General features: G+C 39.4%; 1 protein-coding gene across 28 annotated transcripts in view; it reads right to left on the minus strand.

Moving 5' to 3' along the window:
* Nucleotides 1-239: 239 nt before the first annotated feature.
* The window catches only part of MBNL1 (muscleblind like splicing regulator 1), a 289,440-nt gene continuing 269,359 nt past the window's right edge, over nt 240-20,320 (minus strand). For 13 of the 28 annotated variants that reach the window (XM_073626033.1, XM_073626017.1, XM_073626025.1 and 10 more), the window contains one exon: nt 240-3,788. In XM_073626033.1, the coding sequence (XP_073482134.1) occupies nt 3,538-3,788 (251 nt within the window). In that variant the 3' untranslated portion in view covers nt 240-3,537. Of the gene's footprint in view, nt 3,789-6,816; nt 6,892-13,992; nt 14,088-19,936; nt 19,973-20,320 lie in introns of all 28 variants that reach the window. The other 15 variants (XM_073626024.1, XM_073626028.1, XM_073626036.1 and 12 more) reach the window with 4 other exon arrangements.

Raw genomic sequence — 20,320 nt, forward strand, 5'->3', positions numbered from 1 at the left:
ACCATAATATAGAATTCAAAGCAGGGATAGTGGGATCCCATGATAATGGCCAATGCAGGTGTGTAGGACTCAAAAATCCAAATGCCAAGATTGCACCATTAAAGTCCTCCAGAGTCCCACCAGCTGAATGGAGTGGTGGGGAAGATAAATGAAGGAAGTTATATGCTGCTGTTGGGGACTTAGTTAAAGACAACCTGTTTTGCCCTGTGTGGGAAAAGCAAAAAACAAAGCAACTGTAACTAACTGTGTACGGTATGATATGAGTCCTGGGTCTGTGCATGGCAATAAAAAAAATTAGGGCGACGGCACAGACTATGAAAGCAGACAAGATTTAAATCTGGAGTTCAATCTTAAATTAGGGCAACAAAGAAATATTAGAAAAAAACAACTGATAGGTGTTTAAATTAATACTGCAATTGCTGAGCAGGGCCAGTGTCTGGGATGGGGGCAAACTCAGCAATTTCCCAAGGCCTCTACATTCTTAGGTTCCCTCAGAAGATCAACACCCCTTCCTGCCCTACTACTAAAGCAGTGGTATTTTATTCCCAGTTTACCTCATGTTTAGGGCCACAATTTATCCAATTAAGGTCTTGTTGCTGAGTAAAAAACAACAACTCACTTGTCATAAGCTCTTGAATCCTTTCTGTGTCTGTCTCTGGACATAAGGCATTAAAAAAGTCAAACATTGAGTAATTTTTGCATTGTAACATAAACTGGACACAGACAGACTGAGATAAAAAGTGCTACTTTATCTAAATGGTGGACTGCTGAATGTCCAGTTTATCGTTTCTAAGTCACAGATTTCTTTTACATCAGTATATGCCAGAGGCAGAGTTTCTATAGATGATATGTTCCAGTGAGTGTTTCCCTTGGATTCTGATTAAAAAGTTATTATTATAATTAAGATTTGGTGTGCTTTAAAGCCTCAGTAACGATATACTGTAATTTGAATACGCCAGTTTCTGAGTAAGTACATATATACTCAGATTTAACTGACTATCCATTTGCTGGTGTCAGAGATATCACTATATACCTCTGAAAACTGTTCAAGGAAATATATTTTAACTAAAAATTATATGTGAACATAGGGCATTCAAAACTCTATTATTTTGAATGAGATGTCCAAAGTTCAATACTGGTATTAAGCATATATTTATATATATTATGTTTAAAGGGGAAATTTACCCACCGTAGATGGGAGGACAAAGGCAACAGGGTATAAATATAGACATTTGCACCATGACCCTGTGATCTGCTTCTCTAAATGTTACAAGCCAAGCACTTCTTCTTCTGGTCATTCTGTAGCCCACTGTACTTAATGAGAGGGTTACATACAAAAGGAGTAATTTTTATTAGGGAAAGGAATGCTAGACTTAATTTATTAAGTATACTTTTTTCTTTTCTCTGGGTTGATTTTTAAGTAGTTTATGACTGGACAGGGGCTATTATTGAGCCCTTACCAATAAAACATAGTGGCCCATATGCATGTATAAACTATTTATCATTGTATTGGAGCTATATACCATTTTATTTATTAAAAATGAAATTGCACTATCCTTAAGATCTTTAATCTGCCAACAAGTCCACTTCGCCTTACCAGGCCTTCTGGCAAATTCCAGTATTGCCATAATGCCTAAACTTTTCTTTTGAGAAAGTGGTGGTATATATATATATTTGGCAACAGTACTAATTGAAGTGAACACATAGTAGCAGGACTAAAAGAAAAATTGCTCATTGACATAACATTAGAGCATTAGGTAGAATATCTCCCAGTAGACACAAATGTGGAGTCTTTAAATACACCGACAGAGCCTACAGAATAATGCTAAAAGGCTTGGTGTGGCACATTTACAATGGCAGATCATTAGCTCAGGTGTACAAAGGTAAGATTTAATCCATCTTTTACTTCTTCTAACCCCATTATACGCAAAATGTCTGGTGAGGAATTCTTCTTTGACAGTAGGGTATATTTACATATAAGGGGATAGTTATATAAACTGACATTTATAGGGGAGAACAATATACAGCACATGTACTGTTATAAAACTGTAAATTTATCATCATTATAACTTTATTTTTCTTAATTTATTTTTAATGTTACTGTGCGTTAAAGCATTTTCCCAACTGATAAGCCCTGCTGTAGGACAAGGTGCTGATTACCACACACCTAAATTGTTTTAACAGAATTTTAAGTTGTATCCTCTATTTCTGCTCCTTTAAGCTATACATTGTATTGCCTCAATATATCTTAAGAATTTTTAAATAAATAAACTCTCCAAATAATTGCTATTGGGCAAAGCAGGAACATATACAATATTGCAACCAACCTGTTGTTAGCTTTTATATTCCAATCTGTTCTAGAGACACAGCAGTGAATCTGATATTACACACTCCACTTTGAGCTCTAAATGTTATACATCAGCCACTATTATGCCTTCTAGTACTTTTTTATTTGCCTGTGCGACCTACCCTGTACATAGTTCATGTCATCTGTCACACCGTGACAATGGGGGTTATTTACGAAAGGCAAATCCACTTTGCGCTACAAGTGCAAACTACAAGTGCAAAGTGCACTTGAAATTACACTGAAAGTGCACTTGGAAGTGCAATTGCTGTAAATCTGAGGGGTAGATCTGAAATGAGTGGAAGCTCTGCTGATTGTATTCTCCAATCATGTGCAAGCTAAAATGCTGTTTTTTACTTTCCTTGCATGTCCCCCTCGGATCTACAGCGACTGCACTTCCAAGTGCATTTTCAGTGCAATTTCAAGTGCACTTTGCACTTGCAGTTTGCACTTGTAGTGCAAAGTGGATTTGCCTTTCGTAAATAACCCCCATTGTCTGATTAGTCTGGATTAAAGTCCACATAAAAGGATGGTATTTCTCGTGATGTCAAGCCTACAACTTAGGTTCAGATAAACTCATTTCTATGAGAACTTTGGTTAAAAACTCCAACAGTGCCTTAGATCGATGCATACAACCACATGTAAATGTGGAAGTTTCAAAAATAACACTGCTGAAATAATACTCTATAATCAGACAATGGCACTTTATGAGAACAATTAGTAATACCGTACTCAAAGCCTTTATGTGCTTTAAAAACATATTCAGCTGTGGTTTACTTGGCACATTCATGTGTCTCAGACCTTTTACCAACTCTTACAATCTATAACAAGAAAAATATTATCCTTATAAAACTACTCTGCATGCATACTCTCAGCTACAATGGCAATTTTAAATACAAGGTGCACCTTTTGTTATTTGTAAACCTTGAAAAAAAAATTAAAAGTATAATCTTGGTCAAAAGACGTACCAACACATTGGAGATGTTACAACATAGGCTGAATTTCCAATGCATGAAGCAATACATACACTATGGCCCTATTTATTAAGACAAAGAGCAATGTGCAAAGTGCAGTGGACATAAGATCCAATCACTAGCCATTCTACATTAGACAAACTCTAAACTTCTGAAAGTTTACTTTTGATTGGCTATCGTTAACTGCACAAAACTGCTCTTTGCACTGTTATATAATGGTCATATGAGTAAATGATAGGTACTAAGAGATGCATGTATACACTCTGCATTGTGAAACGACAGGATATGATGTATACTTAGACAGAAAGAAAATGTACTAATTGTATATTGCAACTGGATTCTGTGTTGATCTTGACATTGTTCAGCATGCAAGATGTCTAACTGTTGGGATCTTTGTGTTTCTTGTTGGTGTTGTATGCACATTATGGCTAACGGCCTTGGCCTGTATTTTTCTTCAAGTTCACTTTGATCTATGAAAAAAAAAGAAGAAGACGAATTTTGAATGTAACACATCAAAACAAATTAATAAGCTTCTTCAGTAAGTTGGAAAACCCATTCTTATGTACAAAGTGAGGCTGTTCAATAAATTATTATCTACTACTACTACTATCTCATTTTTCTCAAGAAGGGCCAGGAGAACTGAGTGGTGGGTTAAAGTGAACCTGTCATCAGGCTATGAATGTCTAGACTTAATTTGCATTTTTGCTTGATGCTTTTTGTCTTTTAAATCAATGGAAAAACATCAAAATACATGTCACTAGGGCACATTTTTACATTCAGCTTGAACCCTCATTTGAAATCAGATATGCTGAGGCTGACTGGTTGCCAAGTGGGATGCAACCATAGATACTGATAAAGCTGAACAAATATTTATAACAGTGATGCCCTGTACACACGATAGGATCTTCCAACGACAAATGTTGGATGTGAGCTTGTTGTCGGAAAGTCCGACCGTGTGTATGCTCCATAGAACATTTGTTGTCGGAATTTCCGCTAACAAATGTTTGAGAGCAGGTACTCAAATTCCGAGCACGTGTACACAATTCCGATGCACAAAAGTCTATGCATGCTCGGAATCAAGCAGAAGAGCCACACTGGCTATTGAACTTCATTTTTCTCGGCTCGTCGTACGTGTTGTACATCACCGCGTGCTTGACTTTCGGAATTTCTGACAACATTTGTGTGACCGTGTGTATGCAAGACAAGTTTGAGCCAACATCCTTCAGAAAAAAATCCATGTTTTTGTTGTCGGAAAATCCTATCGTGTGTACAGGACATTAGTCTCTTAAGAACCAGTGGGGATTATTTACCAAAACTGCATGGTGCAAAATCTGGTGCAGCTCTGCATAGAAACCAATCAGCTTTCAGGTTTTATTGTCAAAGCTGAAATTAGAAGCTGATTGGCTACCATGCACAGCTGCACCAGATTCTGGGTGCACCAGTTTTACTAAATGTCCCCCAGTCTGTCTTAGTATATGTTATTTTGAAGCCACTTTCCAGTTTTAAACAGTTATACTGGTTATCTATTTAGTAATGTTGGTCCATTATTTCGGCTGTCTTCATTTCTTAAGGCAAACATTGGAAGACCAATTTTTTTGAAATATAGTCATCTCCAGTGATGTGTAGTCTACTTAAATTTATACTGAAAGCACAATGTAAAAAAATATTTTTTTACTTCCAACTGAGTTTAGATAAAAGTCCACCTATCTGTTGAACTTGTTTACAAAGTAATCTACTTACAGGTGACACATATGGATGTGCAGTTGGTCGTACTATATATAAAAAACTTCAGCATGACACAGGTACAGGAATGGAGAAGAAGCAGGCAAGGCAAAGCCAAGGAAGGGGGGTCTTGGTTTTCCAAATGTGTTTCTCAAAATTGCGGACATACATTAGTGCCTTAAACTCCCTGACGGTATTCCCGAGTGTGGCTCGGGGTGGATTTTCACTACCAAAAGCGGTAACCCCGAGGCACACTCGGGATTGCATCGCAGAATCCAGGTACAGCTTACTTCCCTTGTCCCCAGGATCCTGCAATGTCTCCTCGCTGTGTGCAGTGGCTGTGTCTCCGCTCAATTAATCACAGTGCCGAGCTCCGTTCCCTGCGAGCGTTGTGACGCACAGTGCCAAATTCAAAAAGTGAAACACACACTATACATACAGTACACTGTAATCTTACAGATTACATTACTGTATGAAATTATTTCACATCCCTTTTGTCCCTAGTGGTTTCTCCAGTTCCCTGCATGCAGTTTTATATTATAAATACTGTTCTTTCTGCCTGGAAACTGGAGATTGTCCATAGCAACCAAAACCGTCCCTTTACATCAAAAGCCATTTTAGACCAGCTAGAAAACAGCGATAATAAATTAGAATCACTTGCAGAATTGAGCGATAATGATTTGTGGGGAAATTTGTCATCAAACACAGCGACAATTCTGCAACTGAGCAAATTTCTGTGTTTTTGATTTGATGACATTATTGAATAATTTGTATTATTATTATTATTATTATATTATTATTTGTTATAATTATTTAAGTTATTTATTATATTATAATTTATGATTTCGTGTTTCAAACTTTATCATACACGGGATGTCTACTAGACTCTTGTTTTGACAGATTTAAGTGTTTTATTCATAAGAATTACAGACCTACAATATAAAATGCCAAATTTCTATGCAAAAGAATTGTACCGCTTTGAGCATCAAAAATCTGAAATACTCATACCGCCAGGGAGGTTAATGAAAATAAATTTCACTTTCATATAATTGCTATGACCACAAGTTTACTTTTTGGCACCATTGCAAAAAAAAGACCAAAACCCTTTCTTCAGCTTATTTACTGCTTATGGTTTTCTCCAATACTACAAGTGTATTTTTGTACATCTAATGGGCAGGTGATCGACCAACTTGAGTACAACCAGCCTGCCAGATCCTTTTGCAATTATCACTTGTAGCTGCAATAGCCGCTAGCGATGGTCACTGTCTTCTCCTGGCATGGTTGCAGGAAGAAATGCCCACTGCGGCTGATGATAAATCAATTTTATACAGTTGATCAGATAAAACAATTTATTGATAATACACACATGCATACATATAAAATAGAGACATGTACAGGTGTTTTTAAAAATAAACAATTCATTACATCTTTTGTAAAACTCTTCCCATATGGGTTGGATGAAACTTTACTTTTTAAATAAATTGTTTATTGTTAAAGCACCAGTACATATTTTTGTTGTATATGTACTCCACACGTGTATTATCAATAAAACTGTTTAAAATTGATCTATTACAGAGTTTTCTCTCAGCTCAGTCTTGTGTAGAGCAAGCAGGCACAGCCTGCTTAAGGATGCCCAAGGCACTTTGCATGTACAATGAACTGCTAAAACACATTTTTTTGGAAGTCCATAGTTCTACTTTAACTTACATTGTGAAAGAATAGAACATCAAATCAATGCAAAAATTACAAGCGAGAAATTCATATGAATCAACTTACTGCATCATGATACAATCTCTAGAGCTGTGTAACATACTTGTGACTACTCAGATGATCTGCAGATATTATGGGTATCTGTAGATAAAATATGTTGAAGATGAATTGAAAACATTTGCAGCCAACACTCAGCCATTTATATAAAAGACATCAAAAGCATTTGAACTCTTAATGTAAAGCATTAAGAAACAATAATAAGTTGTAATAGTGAAACTAAATGCTGAAGTAGCAAATTGATGTTAAGAATTGCTCAACAACTCTAAATAAGTGTCATTATCAGTTATTCAGGATACCAAGGGTTCAACATACTATGCAACACATACTCTATGTAGCAGTAATTAAAAAGAGAGTGTTTCTGTTGGAATACACTAATGTCATTATAAAATTCAATCTAGGACTACACAGCTGAGGAACTCAAAGTATGTAATTGCAACTAAAGTGATTTGAGAGAAAGGTAATTTGACATGTTATGGAAGTGATTTGGGAGTCTAAGAAATTGGAGTATTTTACCATTCTGACAAGGCAATATTGTAGACTATATTAAGTCCGATGATAGATTGTACTTTTTTGTTTGCCTGAGCATTGATTTTGTTATAGCACATAATATATTTTTGTCTGGCATAATGATGCATAGAATAAATGTTCTAACTTTGAAAAGTACAATATTGTAGAAGCAGAAGGTTCTTTGCATACATAAGATTGCCTGGATTTGCAAGTATATACTGCACTGTGTATTGTCTGTGTACATTTTATTGAATTGTTTTAAAGTGTATGTAACGCCAAAACTGTTTTATTTTAGTTTTGGATAGAGTAGGAAATAGTTAAAGTGGTTCTAAAGGCTGAAGGTTTGTTACCTTAATTAATTATTTGCATGAGTGTGCAGCCCCAGCCCCCATATATTTACCGGAGCCCAATCCAGCACTGTGTACAAGAGCAGCGGCTCTCTCGGCTCTCTCTCCCTCCTCATAGGCTCAGGGACAGTAGCGGGTGCTATTGGCTCCCACTGCTGTTAATCACAGCCAATGAGGAAGGAGTGGGGACAAGCCATGCTTCGTGTGTCAGAGAACACTTGGGGCACTTGGCAGGGAATAGGAGCCAGGAGCACCAGTGGTGGACCCAAGAAGAGGAGGATCGGGGCTACTCAGTACAAAACCACTTCACACAGCAGGTAAGTATAACATGTTTGTTATTACATTTAAAAAAATGTTTTTACAATCACTTTAAAGTGGGGTTTAGCAACCCATAGACCGTGATCTACCAGTAGATCATGGCCAGATGACTGGCTTGCTTGCTGACCCGCCATCCCAGAGCATCAAACAGAGTGTAATGCAGAGGGACTACTTGTAAAGTTGGAGTTGTAGTAGAGAGCAAAAGCCGCATAAGCCGATGCCTCCTCTGTAGTGCTGGCTCCTGTCCCCATGTGGAGTGATACCAACTGCACTCCACCTCTTAATTTGGCTAGCAGTCTCCAGAGTGGTGCCAGCAGCAGGAAAAAAGAAGAGATCTTCAGGTCAGTGTGAAACAATACACTGGGCACAATAGTATAGGACTGCTTTCAAACTGATGTGCTGTGGTTTACCCACATCATGGGTGCAGTGCAGTGTATCTGCAGCTTTCCCATGGGTTTGCTGCACTTAGCCATAGACTATATCCTGCAGGTTTGTTGCACTTTCTGAATGCAGGAGTTTTGGTGTGCTTTGAGAATGTGCAGCACACCTGCAGGATATAATATAAGTGTATGGCAATGTGCAGCGAACCCAAGAATGTTGCAAATGCACTGCGCTGCATCCGTGGTGCAGCTAATCCACAGCACACCAGTGTCAAAGCAGCATTATAGGGAGTTTAGAACAGTAAGAGTTCATTTACATTTGTAGTTTGGGGGGTGGTAAAAACCCCATAATTAAAACATGTTTTTACCACCCTGCCCCAACCGCACCCCCTTTAGCTGCAGTGGCCAGGGGTGTGCACATGTCACAGCTGAAGAAAGAGGTATATGCCCTGTCATGGTTGGTGGGTGTAGCACCTGCCAAGCGTGACCCGTTCAAGTGAATGAGGCCACTCCGCAAATGCACTGCAACCTTGTGCAGTACAGGAAACAAGGGGTTAAAGAAGGCGGTGCTCTCACCACCTGCTATAAAACCCTTGGACCCTGCTGAAGCATGTAGTTGCATTACACTTGCAGAGTGGCCCATTTATTTGAAAGGGTCATGATTAGCAGGCGGTAGCACCCACCAAAAGCAACAAAGGGGGTTAAATTCCTGCTGCGGCATGTGTACACCTTTTCTGCTGCCTCAGCAGCTAAAGGGGCAGGGATTTGGGGCAATAAAATGAGCCCTAAGTGTGCCACTGCCGAATGCAACTAAGGCCTCATTCATAAGTGCACAAGTGAAAAGCACTCTAAGTGTGTTTGACAGGTGGTGAGGAGGCGATATGTTGCTTCCTCACCACCTCACTTAAACCCATGATTGCCGTGCAATGCACGCGATTGGGACACGGTATTATGGTAATTAGAGTTTTAAAATAGGTGTGAGGAGGCGACACTGTGGCGGTAATCTTTGACTTCTCCCATGTTGTTCAGGTAGATCGCCACCACTTTAATTTGCCTACCCCCTGCTTTAAAGTAGTGCTGACATGGGAAATTATTGATGCCTGACATTGCTGATCCTTCCTTTAGGCGGGGTACACACCATTGTGAATTGGATGCGAATCCCCACAACCAATTCACAGTAGCAGGGGATTTTGAGCGGCTCTCTATGGAGCCGGTTCACATCTCTCCGCAGCAGGTTCAGTGCATTTTGCGTCTTTTGGTCCATTTCATGTCCGAATTCAGCCCAAAATTTAGGCTGAAAACGAGCCTGAAATAGTGAACCAGGACGCACTGGACCCCTGCTGTGAGCTGCATGCGGCTCGTATGTGAACCGAGCCTTAAGAAAACTTGTTTCCTGACTGTCATTCTGGTGCTCTTGCCTAAATGTTGTCTGGGTCAATGGCCCAGAACAAATATGACCCATAGTAAGTAGTGCTGACATTCATTTACAGCATGTTTGTTCCAGGACTCTGGTTGAAACATACCTTATGTCAGACACAGCCAGGCATTTAGCATGTTCAGAAGGAGGATTACAATGGCAGTCCCCTACTCTCATGGCAGAGTCACTTTAAGGATTTTTTTTCTGTGCATTTCCCTTCACTTTCTGCCCCAGGGACACAGTAGAAAGGGAGACAAGATCGCTCCAACATGTGGGGAAATACCCTCTTAGCCATTTGTCACCAGAACAGGTTTACCCATTAAAACACTTTTCCCCTCACCTTCTGTTTCTGTGAATTGTACAGCAATAGAACCATTGCTCTTTTGATATTTCTGAACCATCTTTAGCCTCTCACCTGAGTCTACCCTGCGTGCAGTTCAATTACTAGTTCTAGATTATCAATATCTCTAGCTTCAGATGTGTGAATTAGGTGATGATGTTCTCTATGTAATAAGAACTGGGGTATATGTATTCTCCACCTTAAGATGTATCCAAAGCCAGACATTTTTTTTTTTTAGTTTTGAATAGAGTGGTGAGGAATTTGAACCAAGTTTGGGTATCTACTGCTATTTGTCCTGATGACCATTGTCAGCAGAACTGAATGTGATGGTAAAGCTAGAATATTGAGCTGTCACTAGAACTGAAAAAGAGGGAGAGTCTTTCAATTGGCCACTTATTCCAGTGACAACTGTCTAAGATTACCTCTCACTTTCTGCTGTGTCTACAGAACGGGATCAAAGGGAAACCTCCCCAATGGAACACAGATTGCATGCATAAATTACTTTCAGCTTGGTACATACTACTAAATCAACAACAACCTAAGGATGACTACTTTATGGAAGACTCAACTGGGCAGAGCAATGAAGTACAGAGGGAAACCAACATGAAACACGTGGGAATCAGTTCCTTGTTGATTGGGCATGCATTAGGACACCAATATTTCCACAGCAGCTGAGAAGGAAATGCTTAAGTCGAAGCAGTTAACAGCTCATATTAATTGCACTAGGCTACACAATGGATGGTTGAAGTACCATGAAATGTGGCTAAAATGCAACTTAGGGAACAAAGGGTTTGATTTACTATAGGCAAATAGAATGTGCAGTTGCTGCAGAGCTTAGTAAATTAGGTAAGGCTTAAATTTGCAAAGAGTACCAAATCATGTGCAAGGAAAATAAAAAAAAATGAATTTTTGCTTGCACATGATTGGATGATGGAAGTCAGCAGAGCTTCTGCTCATTTACTAAGCTCTGGAGCAACTGCACTTTGCAAAGTGCACAGTCTTTTTTGCATTTAGTAAATCAATCCCAAAGTCTAATGCCCTGTACACACGGTCGGATTTTCCGATGGAAAATGTGTGATAGGACCTTGTTGTTAGAAATTCTGACCGTGTGTGGGCTCCATCACACATTTTCCATCGGATTTTCCGACACACAAAGTTTGAGAGCAGGATATAAAATTTTCCGACAACAAAATCTGTTGTCGGAAATTCCGATCGTGTGTACACAAATCCGACGCACAAAGTGCCACGCATGCTCAGAATAAATAAAGAGATGAAAGCTATTGGCCACTGCCCCGTTTATAGACCCGACGTACGTGTTTTACGTCACCGCGTTTAGAACGATCGGATTTTCCAACAACTTTGTGTGACCGTGTGTATGCAAGACAAGTTTGAGCCAACATCCGTCGGAAAAAATCCTAGGATTTGGTTGTCGGAATGTCCAAACAAAGTCCGACCATGTGTACGGGGCATTACTGTGATATACTACTGTTCACCTCTTTTATTGCATTTAATCTACATTGCATACGGTTATGAATAAGGAAAAAATGCATACCAATTAGTGCTTTTCCATTCACCTTTGCTAAATGGTGCTATAAATACGGACAGGTGGCTAAGTGAATAAACAGGCTCACAGCCCTATATATGCTTAAATGAGGTACACATTTCCGATCCAATTGCAGTTGCATATTGAAATTGCATGGTGATGTACTATTTCTGAAAAACGAATCAACATATTGGGATTCATTTACTAAAAAAAAATAGGCTGTTCACTTAGGGGTTGATTTACTAAAGCTATATGGACTGTGCAGTTGCTCCAGAGCTTAGTAAATGAGTTGATGATTCTTTTTGCAAAGAATACCCAATCTTGTAAAAGGAAAATAAAAAAAGCATTTTTGCTTGCACATGATTGGATGATGGAAGTCAGAAGAGCGTCCCCTCATTTACTAAGCTCTTGAGCAACTGCGCTTGTAAAGTGCACAGTCTATCTGCCTTTAGTAAATCAATCTATGAGTTTTCACTTTGAAAAGGAATGTTCCCTTAGCTTAGTGAATGAAGTGAAACTCTGCTAACTTATAGCATGCAATCATGTGCAAGCAAAAATACTGTTTTTTACTCATCTTTGCTTATATTTGAGTAGTCTTTGCGAAGTGAACCTTCACGACATTTACTAAGCTAAGTGAAAATTCCCATATAACGTGAATATGCTCTACTCCTTTAGTAAATCAACCTCATTACCTCTAAATAGCTAACAATAAAAACACTGGGGTTGATTTACTAAAACTGGATAGTGCAAAATCTGGTGCAGCTCTGCAAAGAAACCAATCAGCTTACAGTTTTTTGTCAAAGCTTAATTGAACAAGCTGAAGTTAGAAGCTGATTGGCTACCATGCACAGCTGCACCCATTTGCATTCTACAATATTAGTAAATCTACCTCACGTATACACCTGTCAAGTTGATGATCATCAAAATTGATTAAGAATGGTAGATGCATGTAATTAAATGTTAACAAAGTAGCTGCGATATTAGGGCCATGTACAGACTCTTGGGGTATAAGTGGATATATCTGCCTTATTTTAACCTTTGTTGGGGAAGTGGGAGGTTACACTCACTGTAGTTTTATATAATTATTTGGATGGCAAATTAATAAACGTTGTAACTATAATTTCATTTGAATTCTGATGTATGTAATATGGCATAGGTTCCTATTCATTTCTACTGCTTTGACAATGCCTAAGGATCACCATACACATTTCAATCTGCCCAAACAATTTTTGTACAATAAACAGTAGATTTACTAAAACTATGTAATATAAGGACCTAGCTCATCTACCCAATCAGTTTAGATCCAGTCAGGCCCTTGCACTACATAGTTGTTGTAATCCTAACGGAGACTGTACAATCAGATTGTAACTTATGTGGTAAGCCTAAAGCTTTTGTTACCCCAACATTTCATGTTCCTGAAATGTGCCTGCTGTATCATGTACTTGTATGAAAAAGTATTCTGTTCTCTTTGTATTGCTTTTGATTTGTGGGAAATCTCTGGTGTTCCTGCCAGTCCCTCTGCTTTCCTATTAAAAGCTGACCACAGTAAGCAGAACACATAGTGGTCAGTTCTCTAGCTGTGCTGGGAACTCAGCCTACTCTCTTCCAATGATCGGACTTGTCCTGACACACCCCTCCTGCATAGTCATTTACTGGGAAGATCAGTGTGCTGCTGCTTCTGAACCCCCAGCACTTATGCAGCTGAGAACAGTGGGAATGTGATCACTTATAAAAAAGGGAAAAAAGGTATTTATATATATTTTTTTATCTATACACAAATGTTTTGCCTTTCATTTATATTTCAAACTGAGTGGGTTGTTTTACAAGGTGATCATTTACAACCACTTTAAGGCCATCTATACACAATTTGAACAATTCTAGCATTTGGAATTTTCTGCAGTGCAAAACTCTGATTTCCATCCAGTCAGGCTCTATAACCATAATTCTACAAAAATGTACAAGTGAGCCTATAATATAAACAGTACTGCTTTCACAGTTTAGCAATTTAGAGATAAGTGAGAGCACTTTAGCAAATTACACCACAGAAAATGAGCTTCTGTTTAACTGGATTCTGTTTTCTTACACTTGCATGTCAAGATTATGCACTACGTTTAACGTGAAATAGTCTAGGTTTTTGAAGTGTGTGGTTAAATAGTATATATTTCTCTATGAAACAGAAGGTTATTCTGCCATCATAGTGCCATTTTAACAAAAATACAATTAAGTGATTGCTTAGTATGCCAACAAAGATGTAAGTGAACCCAGACTGCGTTGTTATTAAGCACTGATTTAGAGTTGTTCTTAAGAATGGAAGCTGTAAATTAGCAAACCTGGTTGGCTGTGGCTGTTGCAGCGAAGGGGACACTTGTAGCAGATGTTGCGGCTGCAGACACAGTAGACGGCGCTAGACCGTGCATCATGGGAACTTTCGGTGGGAAATCATATAAGCAAACATACAGAAGAGTGTAGCAGAGTGGGAACCATAGCAACAGGTGGCAGATCAATTTGGCATGGAATTTATTGCAGTGAGAAGCCACGTGGGGTAACATCATCACCAGCGAGTGTCATGCAATCAGAATGCAAAAGCAGGACAGCATTCCGGGGGAAAGAGGAAGAGGGTGGGATGGAAGAGAAAAAAAAGGGAAAATGTTTGTTACCATCAAAACACGGTATTCATTACACATAGTGCTTAACCTAAAAATACTTATCACCTGCACACAGTGGAGGATGCCATTATGGTTTAAACCAATATTTATGGAAATGGAGTCTGAATAACAAAGGAGAAGGGGCATTGACAAGCTTGAGCCCCTTGGGCTTGAGCTTGAGCCCGTCTTTAGGCCCATAGAGGTCCCCAATGCTCCCTAATGAGGCTAGGCCAGGTTTTCTGGTGTTCCTTGCAGTATAAACCGAAATACAATGCCGGGACTAAATTTAATTATGGACAACTGCTTGCTATTTTTAATGGGCCATTGTGCAAGATCACTGATCTTTTCAGCAGTCTGGCTCCATGGACGTCCCATAAAGCAGTTATGTTATATATAGTATATTTTACATATAACTGAAATTATATTCATATTCTTTTATTTTATGCAAACTTACAAAAAAACATGAATTCAAATAAAAATAAAACGGAGCAAGAGGGAAGCCTAAAGTTCCTTTCTTATAGGCAAAAAAAAGGCCTCCTTTCTTTGGCATCTTTTATTTTCCTGTTCTTGGTATCACCAATTTGGATTTCAACACAGCAATGAAATATGCAGTGATGATGTACAAATAACTGCCAATCTTATATATGCTTACTTTGACTGCCACGGGTTACTGTACATTGCACTCTGCACTGCACTTTGTCTTACTGCATAAGCCATTTCATTTCAAAATTTTAAAGGGAAACTGTCATACATTAAGAAACTCAGGGCAAACTGACATAGCAGGGTTATGGCAAGCTGCTAGCACATATCGCTCCATTATTAGAATTCAACTAAAACTTTAGTACAGGGTCTCAGAACTTTCTAAACAAAGGGTCAGTTCACTGTCCTTCAGATTTTAGCGGGGACCAGACTGTGTCCAGTGGGAGTAGAAAATGTCTCAGCATCAGTGGTCAGTGGGAGTAGAAAATACCACATGTTTGGTGGTCAATAGGAGTAAAAAATGCCCTAGGGTTGGTGGTCCGTGGAATAAAGAAAAAAAGAGCTAACTTTGGTATCAGTGGTAGAAATAATGCCTCGTTGTTGGTGTCAGTGGGAAGAATAATGCCCTGTCAATGGTGTCAGTGGAAGGAATTGTGACCCAGCTATGGTTTTAAGGGAAGCAATTATGCCCAACATTGACATTGTAAAGAATTTTGACCCATCTTTGGAGTTAGTTGGAGGGATTATTCTCATAGGTGTGCGCAGTCTATTGGATTAGGGTGTGCACCCCAGAGCTCAAACACATGCTACCGGTCAATTACTGTGTTCATTCAGAAAGGGAAGGGGCCAGTAAATCATATATTTACTGGCCCCTTCCCCACTCATCCTAAAACATCCACCTGTGTGTGTCCGTAGCAGCAGACGGTGGGAGAGGAGGGAAGCTGGCAGCACTGTGGGGGGAAGGGGGGGCCCAGGGCAGTAGAGGGAATCTGTGCATTACAGGGTGATTAGGGTGTGCCTGGGCACACCTGGCACACCCTGTGCGCACGCCTATGATTATTCTACATCATTTGTGTTAGTTGAATTATTAGTGCCTTGTCATTTGTGACAGTGAAAGAAATAGTGCCCCATTATATCAGTGTCAGGAATAATGCCACAGAGCTGAATAAAGACAAACAAAGAGGGCCAAAGTTTTGCGGCCACTGAGGCTATGTTTTGGAGATCCTTAGGTGAATGTACAGGGACCTTGTGGTGCTTGCTATAATGCCAGTCATAGACAGAGCAAATTTCTTTCCTGCAACCATGGGTCACACAGTCAGTGTTGACAGAGGAACCCCTCCCATGGAGCCATCGTGTTCTCCAGGTGGGGGAAAACTGTCCCCGCCGGGAGAACACAGTGATTATTGCTAGCGGCTATAACAGCTACTAGCAATAATCACATGCAATCTACCACCAAAATCTTTATACGAATAAGTGCACTTATATTGTGCAACTATTACATCACTAATGACCCCAAACGATTATAGCCCAAATTTCACAGTCCTGCTCCTTTAAATTCACCACCAGTATCTCTATGTACTTTGCAGCTTTATATTTGCATAGAAATACTGGTGGTGAATTTAAAGGAAATTTGGGATTTTATCGTTTGGGGTCATTAGTGTTGTAATAGTTGCACAATATAAGTACACTTTTTCGTATAGCGATAGTGGTGGTATATTTAAAGGGGCAGCAATGTGCGTTTTTCTGAATATCATTTTTAAGGCATTCAGCCTTAACAGCAGCAAACCCGTCCTATCATTTATTTTTCATTTTTATTTTTTATTTAATTTTCACATTTCTTTTTACATTTTTGGATTTATAGTTTTAGACAATCCTAGCATGGTAAATAAAAATAAATGATCGCATCTAAAATCTGGTAGGCTGGTTGTACCCAAGTTGATCGATCAAACAACTTGGGTACATTCAGCCTGCCCGTACATGATTCAAACTATCCATAGCAGGCCCAGCTATGTTATTCTAACCTTCTTTTTGGAATGTGAATGGTCCTTTTATTGTTAATATGATTGTACAGTATCTTGCCTGGTATTAGACTGAGGAACATAACACTACTGGAGGGATAAACAATAGTATTTAGGAGCAGGAGTTTGTAGCACAAAGCCCCCTGTTCCTTTGGGGTCTAAACGCAACAGTAAACTCATAGAGATTGATTTACTAAAGGCAACTAGGCTGTTCATTTTGCAAGGGAATTTTCCCCAGAGCTTAGTGAATGAGGTGAAATTTCACTTTGCAAAGAATACCCAATCGCATGTAAGGAAAAAAAAACAAACAGCATTTTTGGTTGCAAATATTCGAGTGATGTAAGTCAGTGGAGCTGCACCTGATTCACTAAGTTCTTGGGAAAATGTATTTGCAAAGTGAAAAGCCTATTTCCCTTTAGAAAATAAATTATTTCAATCCCTTGGAATTTTCCACTGGTTGCAATGTTTGCCCAGGCCAACTTTCAGCTATCAGCCCTGTCACTCTTTGAATGACAATTGCACGGTCATGCAACACTGTACTTAAATTAGTTTTTTTATAATTTTTTCTCACAAATAGAGCTTTCTTTTGGTGGTATTTAACCACTGTTTGTTTTTTTTTGCTAGAAAAACAAAAAAGACCAAAAATTTGGAAAGAAAAAAACAAAACAATTTTACAGTTTGTATTTTGCAAACAGGTAATTTTTCTCCTTCATTGATGTGCGCTGATGAGGCTGCACTGATGGGCACTGATAGGCTGCTCTGATGGGCACTGATAGGTGTCACTGGTGGGCACTGACAGGTGGCACTAATGGGTGGCACTAATGAGCACTGATGGGTAGCACGGATAGTTGGCACTGATGGGGCACTGATTACCAGCACTGATGGGGATTGATAGGTGGCACTGGTGAGCACTGGTAGGCAGCACTGGTGGGCCCTGATTGGCAGCACTGATATGCACTGGCAGGTGGCACTGTTGGGTACAGATGAGGCGGCGGTGGCTCTCAGTGTTCGGGACCGCTGTCCTTTTGACAGAAGCTGGTGATCGGCTTTTATTTTCTGCTCACGCTGTCAGCGTAAGCAGAAAAATAGCCGATTACTGATCTTTTGTTTACATCACGTACATTTGGTGTCATTGGCTGACAGCTGATCACGTGGTAAGGGGCCAGGATCGTCCCCCTACTCCGATCTGTGATTAACCGAGTCTCATTGACTCGATAATCACAGAGCATGCCGCGCGTGCCCCACAGGCAGCTCATGCACAAGAGGATGTCCTCCCAGCTATTAAGGCCCGTGCTGTAGCCGCCATTCGGCTATAGCACAGGTGGGAAGGGGTTAAGGAGACCCTGAAGACCCAACCAACTACTTCTGATTGTAGAAGGAGATTTAATAAAACTGGTGCACTCAGAATCTGGTGCAGCTGTGCATGGTAGCCAATCAGCTTCTGAATTCAGCTTGTTCAATTAACCACTTCAGCTCCGGAAGGTTTACCCCCCTTCATGACCAGGCCATTTTTTGCGATACAGCACTGCGTTATGTTAACTGACAATGGCTCAGTCATGCAACGCTGTACCCAAATAAAATTGTTTTCCTTTTTTCCTCACAAATAGAGTTTTCTTTTGGTGGTTTCTTTTGGTGGTATTTGATCACCTCTGCAGTTTTTATTTTTTGCACTATAAACAAAAAAAGACTGACAATTTTGAAAAAAAAAAAACTATATTTTTTACTTTCTGCTATAAAACATATCCAATAAAAAAAATGTGAAAATATCATTTCTTCTTAAATGTAGGCCAATATGTACTCTGCTACATGTTTTTAGTAAAAAAAAATCCCAATAAGCGTATATTGATTGGTTTTTCGCAAAAGTTACAGTGTATATTCCATAAAAAATATATGGAATATTTTTATGGAATTTTTATCTATTTATTTTTTTTACTTGTAATGGCGGCAATCAGCGACTTATACAAGGACTGTGAAATTGTGGGTGAACAAATCGGGCACTAAGTGACACTTTTGACACTTTTTCGGGGACCAGTGACACCAATACAGTGATCAGTGCTAAAAAAAATGCACTGTCACTGTACTAATGACACTGGCAGACAAGGGGTTAACATCAGGGGCGATCAAAGAGTTAAATGTGTTCCTAGGGAGTGCTTGCTAACTGTGTGGGGGGGATGCTTTAACTGTGGGAAGACAGAAATCCATGTTCCTGCTTAGCAAAAACACAGGATCACTACCTTCCCTTATCACAGAACGGCGATCTGACTTGTTTACATAGGCAGACCGCCGTTCTGTCTTTCTCGGGGATGTGGGTGGGTCCAGGCTGACATCCGGTCCGCCAGACCCACTGATTGGCTCCTGCTGTGTCCATTAACAGCGGAAACAGGTCGCTGGTGGCGCGCGTGCACACCCAGACCCGGAAGTGCAGAATCACATACCTGTACGTGATTCTGCGCACAGGAGCTGCTGCATGTGGGGGGTTAAGGTACGGCAAGGGGTTAAGCTTTGACATTAAAAGCTGGAAGCTGAATGGTTTCTATGCAGAGATTTTGCATCATGCACTTTTAATAAATAACCCCCCTAGTTCTTTAATTAGTATAATTGTTTGCACAATTGCAGCACTGCACTTTCTGGGACCAGCATACAGGGGCACAGCACATTTCTGGGACACAACACCAGAACTCAACAACTGCTATCTTTGCCTTAAATCATATGGGTAATAAATATTATATCAAGTTTCCGGCATATATTTATTCTGGCAACCAAATACCAACTCCACTGTGCTTGGGGATAGAAGTAAAGAAGGCATGTACATTTTTTCTACTCTATTTTAATTCACATAAAAACACACAAAATGGCCTTATAGTTTCATGAAACAACAGTTTTTAATTATATTACACACTAAGAAATGCAGTCAAAATCCATAGTAGACAGTTAATCCAGTCATGTTCTAAGCAGCATATTTCAAAGCATGACCTAATAAATGATTAAATGTCACATCATTATTTTTGTATTAAAATTTCTGGGACAGTACTCCCTAGACACATAATACCACGAATGGATTTTGAGTGCAAAAAAAAAAAAAAAACTTCACCAGGCATGATAAATATTTAAGAAACAAAGCTGGCACCTACCAACACTTGCAGCGGGTGTCATGCACAATATTGAGCCTGCCCATCATGCATTGCAACAGGAAGGTGGATTGAAAAGGGGAAAGAATAAAAAACAAAAAAAAACAAAAAAACAACCCATCACACATGTTATTAGAGAAAAAAAAATCAAACAAGAAAGAATTTTGTTATTATGGCAACAGTGGCATAAAACTGTGAGCATACAGGAATCACAAGGGAGCATAGTGGGTGAATAGCACATTTGTGGAGCAGGGTAGTGTGGATTATCCATCACCTCATTTGTTAGTGCTGCAATAAGGACAATATGCTCTTGGAGGAAATTAAATACTGGCAAAGCTTGCTATCGGTGAACGATGTCCTAGTACATTCTGTTTAAATATGGCTTTG

The sequence above is a fragment of the Aquarana catesbeiana genome, linkage group LG04 (assembly GCF_042186555.1).
Source record: "Aquarana catesbeiana isolate 2022-GZ linkage group LG04, ASM4218655v1, whole genome shotgun sequence".
Taxonomy (NCBI): domain Eukaryota; kingdom Metazoa; phylum Chordata; class Amphibia; order Anura; family Ranidae; genus Aquarana; species Aquarana catesbeiana.